We start from the raw sequence: 13,012 nt of genomic DNA on the forward strand, positions 1-13,012 counted from the left end.
GATAAAAATTTAAACCTTTTCCCAATGATGGCTGAGTCCTATCAGCAGGTAATAAATTATGTTCTTGTGCATGGTAGAAATTCCACAAAGCCCCAGCCACTACACACATGGTTAAAAATATACTGTAAGTTTTTCGTGATTGGAGAAGGAATAAATTGCTCAGCTTGTTAAATATCTGGTTTTCAATATTTATGTAGGAAATCAGAGTAATATAGTGATTCTAACTGTACCGGCTGCTTTTCCATTTAATAATACTGGACAAAGAGATTAACATCGTTAATGTTAAACATATAACATGATTAACATTCATTTATAGTCTTCTTATCCAACACAAATGGACTCCCAGTAGCCCAAGGAACTCGACAAAAATATGATAACATATTCAATATAAACTATATTATATACCAAGGACAGAGTGAGCCATTAAGTCAACCGCATAAGGTAAAACGGATTTGACTGATTTTTCTTTCCGTTGTGCCAACCCAAAAGGATTGAATAAACCACGCTTTGCCTACACGTGGTTGATCCAGCAAAGCTAAACAACGTCAGTATGGCCACAGACTACATTCGAAAATTGGACAACACACTAAGAAAGTAACGCCAAGCCACTTAAATATCGTTACCCTAAAACGTTTCTATCGTGGGAAAATGAGTCGAGTCCTGTACTGAACACCTGACCCCCCTCCCTAGTTCCGCATGGTCTAGTCCAGGGGTCTCCAACCTTGGCAACTTTTAAGACTTGTCAGCCAGTTTTGCTGGCTGAGGAACTCTGGGAGTTGAAGTCCACAAGTCTTAAAGTTGCCAAGGTTGGAGACCCCTGGACTAGTCCACCCGCGTCGAATAGGAAAAGGGACGTTTGAACTCTCCCGCCTAACTTATTATGCGCAAGTCTTACGCATAGTCGAGATTTCTTGAGACGGGACTTTTTTTTTTTTTTTGCCCAAGAATAACAAGGACAGAACACCACAAAACCCAAGAGTCACGCGATCTCTTCCACCCCCCCTTCTTTCCCGCTCCGCCCCGCCTCTTCTTTTTTTTTTGATTCTCAAGCTCAACAGTGACGTTCCCAGTGACGTACAAGAGCCGCCTTCCCATTGGTGGATTCAATAGTCGCGGGCTACTTGAACGGCGAGAGCGGAGCGGGCCGCAGCGCCAGCGAGCGGGTGTTTTATTTCCACCCCCACCCCCTTCCTCCCTTCCCTCCAGCTCACTTTGTGGGTCCCACTGTCAGCACAGCCATCATGCTGACGGACAGCTCAGTGGACCTGGAGAACCAGGAAAATGTGCCTCCGGGGGCAAAAGAGGTTCCCAAGGTGGCGGGTGCCGCTGGACACCGACTGGCGCTGGGGCTTCTGCAAGCTAATCAACGCCGCTGCACCCAGCCACAGGTAAGGCGCTGCTTTGCCCTTCTCGCCCGGCTTGGACGGGATGCCCGTCTCCCTAGCTGAAGTCCAGACACCTTCCCCCCCCCCCACTCCACCCCGGTACCCGCCATTTTGGAGCTCTCTTACTCTCCTCTTCCTGAGCTGCTGTTGCTTTCTTGCACTCGGCGAAGGCAAAGGCCACGAGCAGCCAGCGTGGTCCTCTTAGGCTTCGTGGCCTTTTCGAAAGCGGAGGGAAGGAGTTTTCTGCGTGTTGGCTTGGCTACCGAGTCGCCTTCCGCAGGCACGTAGAGACCGAGTTAGGCTGCTCCCTGGACCTCAGAAAGCCTTCCCGGTTATATTTGATCCAGGTGGGCAAACTCTTGGGCCGCTGCTTGCTGCTGGACTAAAGCGCTTTTCCCTTAGCAAAGAAAGTCTCCAGCATGCGGATAGCCATCCTGAAAGGCCCTAGAAAAGGCCGCCTTCGGATTGAGGTTGGATGAGAATATCTTGGTTGAAAATCTAGAATTGTAAAGATGGATGTTCTCATCCTTGTCCCTCACAAAAACTCTGAATATTCAGGCCACAGCCAAACAAGCCATTATCATAAGTGTCTATGGAGTCATCCAGGTCATGGTTTGTCACCAAGGTGCTTTTTCAAGAGACAACTGGACTTCCTTGTTTTTCTTTTAAAGACATTTTGCTTCTTGGATGAGAAGCAAAATGTCTTTAAAAGAAAAACAAGGAAGTCCAGTTGTCTCTTGAAAAAGCACCTTTGGGACAAGCCATATCATACATTTATTATTTCTTCTGAAGCTTGAGATAGCTTTGATGCCACCCGCTTTTATGAATTCCATAGCTGGAGGATTATGGATTATTCAACACGGGGAATGTTGAGCAAGGTATTAATAGTAATCATCAGAACGCTGAAGGGCCTTCTAAAGAGGTGCAGAGAAATTTGATCCATTTCATGCAACACGCCAGGCCATAACTTGGTTTTGCCTCGGTGTTCTGTGCTCACCCAGTCACTGTGGCTTGCAAAGCAAGGTTTGTGGCATGTTGCTTGTGAACCCAGTTTGGTTTGTTGTGGCATGTGATTCCAACCATTAATTCTTATGACATCTTTTCCTCACCTGGTGTTGTCTATTCTCATTATCTTCATTTAGAATGGGTGGTTTCAGTTATATTTTGTAATGTGGACCATATTGTATTGCAATGCACTGTCTTTGCTTAGAAAGATTACCTCCCAATATATGGGCGAAAACATCATTTGGGAGAGCGAAGTAGGTGACTTGATTGCTGTGGTTTTTTTCTCCTTACAGGCTCCTCATAGTCAAATACCTTGGAGTACAAATGATGAGAATTGTCTTGGTGTCCCCAATGGTAAAATGGGAAACAAACAGCCAGCTTTTACTATCCACTTGGATGAACCTGATAACAGGAGACAAAAGAAACATATGCCCAGCAAAAAGACCTCACCCGGTGAAGAGGCTATAGGCTTGAAGACAGTTGTTGCTTCAATGGGAACCAGAAAACCTCTTACTCCTATAGATAATCCAATGGATTTTAGTTCTGGTGAGGGTAACATCCTATCTTTAAAAATAGATGTAAATGTAGTAATTGATTCTGATTATACTTAAAGACTCTGATAAATATATTGTCTTATGCAGCTTCTTTTTGCCTATGATATTATAAAAGCTTATTCAGATTTAATCAATTTCAATTATGGCAACTATACATATTCCTTTCAGTGAAAATCTATTTTTCACAAGATCATCTCACTGAAAAACCAACTTCCTGACTTCTATTACTTATGTGATATAATAGTTGTGTATTATACATAGAAGGCAGCTTCAAAATAGAATATGTTTTGATTTCAAGTTTTGCTTTGAACCTGAATGGCTTTTTTTGTCACTGATTTTTAAGATTGAGTCTGTCGATTGCATTCTACCTGCAGTGTAAACCTTAAAGTAATCTGTATTCTGTTGATATTGCAGACTTTATTAATAGATCTTAGAGGGATGGAAAAGTGTTTCAAAAATACTTTTAATACGGTAGTACCATTTTTGTCACAGTGAACATGCATATGAGGAGTTTCTTCTATAGAGTCTGTTACTAAATGGACTTATGAAATAAAATAAGTGTCTCCTGTACTTTGCTGCTCTAATACCAACTATTCCTTCATGAGTCTAATCCTTATTTCCATAAAGCTAATATTTTCATTACTGAGGGCCATTTTAAATTTCAACCTACTTCCTGGGATATTGTTGTCCAAAAGGACAGGAAGCTTAGTTGACGCTCATGGCCCTTTAAGTAGGAGCCATCCTATTCTCCTGCTATTTCCTGAATTCAAATCAAGAAGGTGAACACAGGATCTTAAATTTAATGAATCATAGTTTGATCCTGCAGAAAACTCATTAAAATTTACATCAAGATTGGTGGTGAATACTCACCCTATTTTACAATGAAGAAAATGGCGAGTGTTGATGTCATTATGGAAACTGCCATTAACTTGATTAGAATGTCTGATGGATGGGATCAAGCACTGTAGACCTGGATTTTGAAAAAGCTGATAAATGGACAGATATAAGCTAGGTTGGCATGTAATGCTTAGCTATAATGTAGGTTACTTGATTTTGGCTATAGATGTTGCATGAACAAGACCTTGATATTAGGAGATAATTCTGGATTTTGGTGCAAGCACCAGTTATAATAATTTTAAAAACCATGATAAAACAGATCAAGATCTGAGTCTGTATGAAACAAGGTAAAGTTTTAAGCACTTATTCAAAATAAGTGATATTTAACTAGATTCTTTAGCTGTTTATCTGTTGATGTCACTCACAAGGCTTTTGACCACTGAAAGTCTTAAGACTAGTTACAATGGGAAATGCTTCCCAGACAATAGTCTATTATGGATTTATATTGCTATTTAAAATACTAAGATCATGGCATACACTGCAATCAAGAGCAATTTTGGATTTGAAAAAACTTATGTTTTTTTTTTATAGTATTCATTGCTTTTCTTATATTTGAGGTTTATAAGCCCCTAAACATTTTACCTGTGGCTTTCATTTTAGGGTCACTGAGTATTATGGATATGTCAATAGAAGCAGAACAGAAAATTAACGTTAACCATGTCCCAGACTATATTGAGGATATCTATAAGTATCTTAGAGAAATGGAGGTAAGAACTGAGTATGCTAACATAATTGTGAGGAGGGAATTATCTAGTTGGACTTTAAATATATGATTATGTCTAGTCTATTCCAAATTTAAGAAATGTTGAGCAAGGATATCTGAGATTTTTGCCTTTTTTGCTTGGTCAGTAGAAGTGATATTATAATGCAGGGGTCCCCAAACTTGGCAGCTTTAAGACTTGTGGACTTCAACTCCCAGAATTCTCCAGCCAGCTATGCTGGAATTGTTCAAGTTTGAAGACCTCTGTTATAATGTAACTATTTCTAACTCCTACCTGAAGCATATTGGATCTTGCAGAGCTATTTGCATGCAACAAGGAAAAGTCTATCTTCCAGAGAAGATGTTCAATCAACTTTGTAGGACTAATAAGAGTAATAATGTTTCAGTACAATATATTAAAGGTCCAGATAAACTGAAGAAAATGATTCTTTAGAAGACCAGATTACTTGCTTTGTATACAGTATGTGATGGGCTCCCTTGTAGAATGCATTAAATTACTGTATACCAGGTTAAATCAATGTCAGCTGGAAGCTTGCCTATGCGGTTCAATTCTCTACAGGTTCACTCAATTCTTATTTCTTTTAAATTGCCTTATATCTTTCTTTATCTGGGTTGAGCAACTGGTTGAGCAAAGTTTGAAAAAGAGTGTAAGCGCTCACTTGCACCCTTTAGAATAGAAGAACAGAATAGAATAGAATAGAATTTTTTATTGGCCAAGTGTGATTGGACACACAAGGAATTTGTCTTGGTGCATTTATACAATGAAATGGGACAAAATAAATGGCTACCATTAAATGAGGACTCAATTCTCTTGTTAGTTTTAGTCCAAGAATGGCTAGATTGAGGGTTTGTTTAGATTGGACAAGATTCTAGTCTAATTAATATTGCTGTATTCCAATATGTTGGTTGTTGGACAATGAAACAAAACATTTCCTAACATCCATTTTAAAATTTGGTAGTAATTACCAAATTTCATTTTGAAGCAAGATGGGTGGCAAATAAATTTAATAAAAGTTCAATACAATTTCCAAGACCTTTCTTAAGGCCATCAGGGTATCTGCAATGTACTGGAGAGAGGCTATTCCAAAGGGAAGAGGCAATAACATACACTATCTTTGGTTCCATTTTGGTAACATCTGAATATCCAGGGTGGATTTAAGCTTCCCTCCTGAGAAGAGTGTGCAAGGAGATAGTCCTGGAGATATTTAGAAATCAATCTATCTGGAGTTTCGTAAGCATTGGAATTGTACCTGGGACACCCATCAGAAGTAGACATAGAGTTCCCAAAACTGGTTGTGTATGACTACAATAGAGCTCAGTTGGGCTGCTGTATATATTGCACCAGATGAATTTGTCAGGAGGCCTCAAAGGCAGCCATTTATAAATCACATTGCCATAGTCTAGATTTACTGACCATCTCCCAAAGACTCCTGCTCCAAGTAATGGCATGAAGAGAGTGGGAGCCTACTACTTTCAGCTGATCAAAAAGAAGCTTGTTTTGACTTTTTTGTCTTTAAAATGTAGTTCTTATATGGCTAGTGGGTAATCCAATATTTTTTCTTCCTATATCAACAAGCAATTTTGATCATGAATATTTTAAATATGTTAATGTCTTCTTTTTCAGCTTTAAGTGTATTTACATGGCTGGCTGCCACTAACGCAGAGCAAGTGGACTGAATTTCATTTTAAAAAGTTTAATATGCTAATAGAGTAGAAGTACCAATTAGGATAAAACTTTAAAAGCTTGATAGCACTTTTGTAATTGGGCAGTAAGTTAATTGTAAATCAATTTTATTACATATAAGACTTTGAAAGTAACAAGGCAAATGCTAATCTTTTTACAGGTGAAATGCAAACCCAAAGTGGGTTATATGAAGAAACAGCCTGATATTACAAATAATATGCGCGCTATTCTTGTGGATTGGCTAGTGGAAGTTGGTGAAGAATACAAACTACAAAATGAAACCTTGCATTTGGCTGTAAATTACATTGATAGGTTTCTCTCTTCAATGTCAGTGCTACGAGGAAAACTTCAGCTTGTGGGAACTGCAGCTATGCTGCTTGCATCGTATGTAGATGAGAAGTTTGGAGTATTACATTTACTATCATGTCTTTAATGTGATGTTTATATTAAATATATATGCAAATTCTGCTCTATCTGACATTTTCGTAGATACAATTATAGAGATGTTTAATACAAATCCAGAATATATCTCGGAGAGCAACATATGAACTATAGATATTTAAAAATCTTAGGTTAATAGTTAAATAAACTTAAACATCCACCACAGACTGATGATTTTTACTTCTAATATTTTTCCCAGCTAAAATGTGCACATAAGCATTTGGCAGTAAGAACCTACAGTGTAGGATAAAGGCTAAAATTAGCTACTATGACCAAATAACGGGTGAAATGCTCCCGGTTCAGACCAGGTCGCCCGATCCGGTAGCGATGGCAGCGGGTGGTTCGGAGAATCGGTAGCAAAAATCCCTGCCCCCCTATGCCCAGCTGAGCTGCGCGATCATCAGAGGCTGTATTTTTTACTTTTAAAAGCATTTTTTCTACAACCAGCCAAAAAAATGCTTTTAAAAGTAAAAAAACAGCCTCTGATGATTGTGGGCTCAGCTGGGATCATCAGAGGCTTTTAAAAGCATTTTTTTCTGCAACCTCTTTAGCCAAAGAGGTTGTAGAAAAAAAAATGCTTTTAAAAGCCTCTGGTGATCCCAGCTGAGTTGCCTGATCGTCGAAGAGGTTGTAGAAAAAAATGCTTTTAAAAGTTAAAAAAAAAAATGTTGGCCACACCCACCCAGTCACATTATCCCCCAAGCCACGCCCACAGAACTGGTAGTAAAAAATGTTAGATTTCACCCCTGCCAAATAATATTTGTATGAACCTATATAGTTGTGGAATAAGAAACATTTGGTGACTATTAGTTGGTTATATAACAGTGCTTTTCATCCTACTGTAGAAAGTTCGAAGAAATCTACCCTCCAGAAGTAGCAGAATTTGTTTATATCACAGATGATACTTACACAAAGAAGCAAGTTCTCAGAATGGAGCACTTAGTCCTGAAAGTTTTGTCATTTGATCTGGCAGCTCCTACAATAAATCAATTCCTTTCTCAATACTTCTTACATCAGCCAGCCTGCTCCTTAGTGGAAAACTTGGCAATGGTAAGTGTTGGGATTTTTTTTTTTTTAAAAAAAGCAAAATCTGAATATCTCAGAAGTAGTTTTTAAAAAGATAGTTCATCTACTGCAATTAGTATCTTTTGAGAATATACTGCTTTTAAAAATAGTTCTAAAGAAAGAGGACTTCATTTTAGATTGTGCTCTGGCTGTTTGGCTAAAAAAAATTAATCCCTGAAATGAAGGCTCAGCATGTTGTCAAATTCTTCATGTTCCTATATGCAGAATATAGGTAGTCTTTCACTTATGATCACAATTGGAACTGGGATTGACATTGTAAATCAGTGCAGTCATAAAACGAGACATCATGTGACCACACTGACTTACAATAGCAATCCTGGCACTCCCAACATAGTTCTGGGATTGCTTGCTGCCTGCAAAGCGGCCAAAAGGGGATACATGGGAGATAGGTGAGTGAGAGACGTTGAAACACTTGTTATAGTAAGTATGGGTGGGCACCCAAATTTTGATCACATGACCGTGGGAGAATTGCAACAGCCATAAATTCGGGCACTCGTCATAAGTGCATTTTTTTCAACACCATTGTAACTTTGGTTGCTGAACAAATGTTTGTAAGTCAAGGACTGGACATTTTCCTACCTTTACACTGTAGCTTTCATCAGTAACAAAACTGGGGCAGGCTTTCAACTAATATTTTGATTAATATTATTAATATTAATATTAATATTAAGAGCCTGAGTGGCGTAGGAGGCTAATGCCTCCTACTAAGGCAGCATTTAACATCCAGCTGCCTGCAATTACTGCGAGTTCAATTCTCACCAGGCTCAAGGTCGACTCAGCCTTCCATCCTTTCTAAGGTAGGTAAAATGAGGACCCGGTTTGTGGGGGCAATAAGCTGACTTTGTATAAAATATACAAAAGTATGAAGGCTATTGCTTAACGCATTGTAAGCCGCCCTGAGTCTCCGGAGAAGGGCGGCATATAAAAATAAATAAATAAAAATAAATAAATAAATAAATATGAAACTTCACAATGGACTCTTTCACTTAAAAATAGCTTTATAACATTTTTTACATTTTAATCTTGCATTACTTGCTAGAAAATTTACAAGAACATTAGAAATAAAGATTATGCTTTCTATTTTTTTTACAGTACTTGGGTGAACTAAGTTTAATCGATGCAGACACGTATCTGAAATACTTGCCATCAGTAATAGCTGCTGCAGCATTTCATATAGCAAACTATGCAATTTCTGGAAAAATATGGGTACGTATAAAAGCAATACCCCCCCTTTCCAATTTATCTGTCAGAAATTTGTATTAACACAGGACTGTCTACTCCATCAATCTGCCTATAGTGTAGATAGCAATAGCACTTAGACTTATATACTGCTCCACAGTGCTTTACAGCATTCTCTGAGATGCCCCCAACAATCTGGATCCTCATTTTATCAACCTCAAAAAAATGGAAGGCTTCAGCTGGTTGGGATCGAACTTGCTGTGGGCAAGCCTGCAACAATGCATTCTAAGCACTGCACCACCAGGTATCATTTAAGAGCTATTGATTAGAAGCAAGGGATAGCTGGAGACAGTCTCTTTAGATATGTCGGCCTCTTTGACAACATTCTTCCAGAGTTGCCTTGCATTTACATTAATAGTCCTTTTTGGGCCTCAGTTGAAGACATCTTTTTTTTCAGTGATTTTGATTGAATGGGCCTTGTATGCTGGGTTATATCTTGCTGTATAATGGTTGCGTGTTATTTGCTGTGAACAGTCCATGAATAACTATTAAATGGTAATGCTTGTTTATAATTTACACTGCAGGAGACAAAATGTTCTGCGTATCACTGTATTAAAATATGTAACTTTTATTTACTGTATTTTTTGGAGTATAAGACGCAGCTTAGTTTTTGGGGAGGAAAATAGGGGGGGGAAAATCTGCCTACCAGGTATTCATCTGGCTAGCTTCCTTAGTCTGGTCAGCTTCAGCACATTAGTTTGCTGGTTTTTTATCCCCTGCGTGGGGCTCATTAATTCACCAAATAAGGTGTTCAATTTCAAGGGCAATTTCTGTCATTTGTAATCCACATTGCTTTGGAGAGAATTTTAAAAGGCTTGCCAGTTAATCCTAGGCCACCAGATAAAGACAGTAGAAAGAAAACAAGAAGATGGCCTTCCAGATGTTGTTTACCTTTTACTTTGTTTCTCTTCTTATCTCTTATAACTTTCAAGGTCTTTCAGCCCTGTAAAAATATAATATCTTTGGCCAGTAGATGGCACCAACTCTAGTTCTCAGTACTAAAACAAATTCAGCTGATTGTCAAAGTTCGATAATAAGGGCAAAATAACCCTTTTTCATTATACAGTTTCTTCCAACAGTCAGACAGTATTTCCAGCAGATTAGGGTTACTTATCATAACACCACAAGTTCTAGTTCAGACTTTCAATATTTTAAAACTTCAAATTCTTCCGTTAACATTTCATTTCTCTTTTGGGTCTCTACTTTTTCTCCATGTGTTAATTTGCCGCTTTCTGAGCGCTTCGGGGTCTTTCAAAAGTTCTTTTATTTAAAGTGGTCTCTAGTAAAAAAATGAAAAAACATCTCACCCAGTTCCAATCCATTGTTCTCAAACTGCTCCAGCTCATTTCTTTCTTTGGTTGCCCCAGTTTTAGTTGGTCATTCTTCTTTGTTGGTCAAAAAGGCACCTCGGATCAAACAGAAGAGCTGCCGCGCTCCTGCGATAAGCAAGGGACCCCTCCTTTCTTCATCACTCCTCCAGGGTGACTAGCCCCTTAGGGCCCCCAACAATGAAGCGGCTGGGATTTGCGGAGCTCTGCTATCCATCAACCGTACTGCCACAACGCCAGACCAGAAGCCCACAGACTTTATTTTCATTAGATCCAGGCTGCATGGGCTCTTCTACCCGGGCAATTGAAATGACAATTGAACATCAAGGACAGAATTACTTAGGTTTTAAATATTTGACTTTCCTTTACAGACAGATTCTCTTGCTGCAATGACAGGATATACAATTGAAAGTATTAAGCCTTGTCTCCTAGACCTCCACAAGACCTACTGCAGAGCAGCACAGCATACACAACAGTCTATCAGAGAGAAATACAAGACCATAAAGTAAGTCTAACCCTTGAATGCAAATTCTATAACTGAAACAGGGGTATGTTAGACTAATTTGTATACAGAAAGAGCCAAACAAATACTTTCTCAGATAACAAAAATAATATTCATGTCACTTTTATCTTTTTCAGATACCATGCGGTGTCGCTCATTGACCCACCAGAGACACTAGATTTATTATAACAATATAAGTGAGATTTCAAACCTATATATTGTCCATTGTAAATATACAGTTTTAAATGTGTATTTAGATTTCAATCAATCTGGTATATTACCATAGCTAATTATGAGGTTTTATACTTTTATAATGTTTTAATGTAAACTTCTGTACATGCAATCTTGTTCAATGTGCTTAGATGGCGCCCCTTTAAAGCTGTGCAGAAAAAGACTTAAAACCATGCAGGTATAAATGCTGAGTGGCACTGTTCAACCTTTTTAAAATAATATGACCAGTGTGAGGATTTTCACTCTAAAAATTGCAAATCAAGATAGTTCAATAGAATATCTGCATATAATAAAGTTACAACAGGATATTTCAAATAGTCAACAAGTGCTCAGTAGCTGACCTTGAGAGAACTGCTGTGACACTTTTTGCTAACAAGACCCCCCACTCTACTTGAAGGCTGTATCAGCTATTAAGGATAGTGATTTTTGTTTTCTTTTTAAATATGCCACTTAAGTAGCTTTATAAACACCGAATTAATAGCTTTTATTCAAACCAGTGAGTCTGGAATGTAAAGAAGAGCCTCCAATAACAAGGAGGGTAAAAGTAGTTCTTACCATTAAAAAAAAATCCAATTAAATTAAAAATCTGCCTTCTGCTACCGTAGTTCATGAATCAGACTAACTTAAATGTGTTTGCAACTGAGGAAGCCAATTTCCTGACCCTTAAAAGAAACGGCCATGCCCATGATTAGTGGGGTGGTTCAGAGTTCTTACTGCTACATGGCAATTTCAGCTAAGTTGCTAGAGGAGCACACTGCTCTGCATCCTGGCTTCAGGTAGTTAGGATCCTTAGGTTGAGTATCTTTTCTACTCTTGGTATAATCTTGACATTCTAATACAGGATTAAAGCAGTGTGTGTGTTGGGCAAATACCAGATTTTCTATGTTACAAGGGTTAAATTTTATGGATGGAAGAGACTTTTATATTCATATTTGAGAAAAATTAAATTCCTACATGCAACTAATGCTTGAGATGCGCTCCCGGTAAATAAACACATGGAAAGACCTAAATGTAACCATCTAGAAGCTGGCAAATAAAATCCTCTAAAAGGATCTCGGCTGTAACTTGACTTATAAAATGTATTTTGCATATTGAAATGTTAGTCTGCTACCTGTGTACTGTGAAACATCTGTCCTATTCATGATCAAACAGCAGCAAAGGGAAGGAGTCAAATACAACAAGCAAAATTCTTAGCTTTAAGGGCAGGTAACTGATGGTCAAACAACCAAAAGGGTATATATGGTCAACCTACTTCATTGAGAAGTTTCAATAAGTAAATTTTAATGTCAAAGAACTGACTTAAAGAAGATACCGCCCAGTTCAGCTTATTATTGTAGAAGGAATGGCCAATCAGCTAATGCTCATTTTCCTGTTTTCTCACATTCTGAAAAATGAATAACATGTATGTTTCCTCTTAGTGTTTCATTAACCATCAATCTTAATTAATCTTTTCCAAATTATTTTTTCATCAGTGATAATCAGAAGTCATAGATGTTATCTGTTTGAGAAACTGAAGAGGGAAGGAAGATAAACTATTCCACCTCTTGCAGCAAAATGTTTTGAATAATCTAAACTTAAGATTTTGTTTTGTTGTTGTTAGTTGCGAAGTCATGTCTGACCCATCCCAACCCCATGGACAACGTTCCTCCAGGCCTTTCTGTCCTCTACCATCCCCTGGTGTCCATTTAAGCTCATGCCTACTGCTTCAGTGACTCCATTCAGCCACCTCATTCTCTGCCATCCCCTTCTTTTGCCCTCAATCTTTCCAGCATTAGGCTCTTCTCCAGTGAGTCCTTCCTTCTCATTAGGTGGCCAAAGTATTTGAGTTTCATCTTCAGGATCTGGCCTTCTAAAGAGGAATCAGGGTTGAACTCCTCTAGGACTGACCCGTTTGTTCGCCTTGCAGTCCAAGGGACTCGCTACCCTTGGTTTAGAGCAG

The 13,012-nt window shown here is 38.5% G+C and overlaps 1 protein-coding gene across 1 annotated transcript; it reads left to right on the plus strand.

Annotated features, from left to right (window-relative positions):
* The first annotated feature begins 921 nt into the window (after positions 1–921).
* CCNA2 (cyclin A2) lies at positions 922–12,125 on the plus strand. The gene is made up of 8 exons (XM_034442755.3): positions 922–1,388; positions 2,684–2,936; positions 4,442–4,548; positions 6,407–6,630; positions 7,533–7,737; positions 8,866–8,979; positions 10,712–10,845; positions 10,980–12,125. The coding sequence occupies exons 1-8, from the start codon at positions 1,242–1,244 to the stop codon at positions 11,029–11,031; spliced, it is 1,236 nt and encodes a 411-aa protein (XP_034298646.1). The 5' UTR covers positions 922–1,241; the 3' UTR covers positions 11,032–12,125.
* The last annotated feature ends 887 nt before the right edge of the window (positions 12,126–13,012 follow it).

The sequence above is a fragment of the Pantherophis guttatus genome, chromosome 8 (assembly GCF_059756535.1).
Source record: "Pantherophis guttatus breed Tessera chromosome 8, ASM5975653v1, whole genome shotgun sequence".
Taxonomy (NCBI): domain Eukaryota; kingdom Metazoa; phylum Chordata; class Lepidosauria; order Squamata; family Colubridae; genus Pantherophis; species Pantherophis guttatus.

Coding starts and splice junctions, on each gene's coding strand:
- CCNA2 (XM_034442755.3), top strand. CDS start 1,242: ATGCTGACGGACAGCTCAGTGGACCTGGAGAACCAGGAAAATGTGCCT. Junction 8,980..10,711: donor CAATTTCTGGAAAAATATGG/GTACGTATAAAA, acceptor TTTCCTTTACAG/ACAGATTCTCTTGCTGCAAT. Junction 10,846..10,979: donor GAGAAATACAAGACCATAAA/GTAAGTCTAACC, acceptor TATCTTTTTCAG/ATACCATGCGGTGTCGCTCA.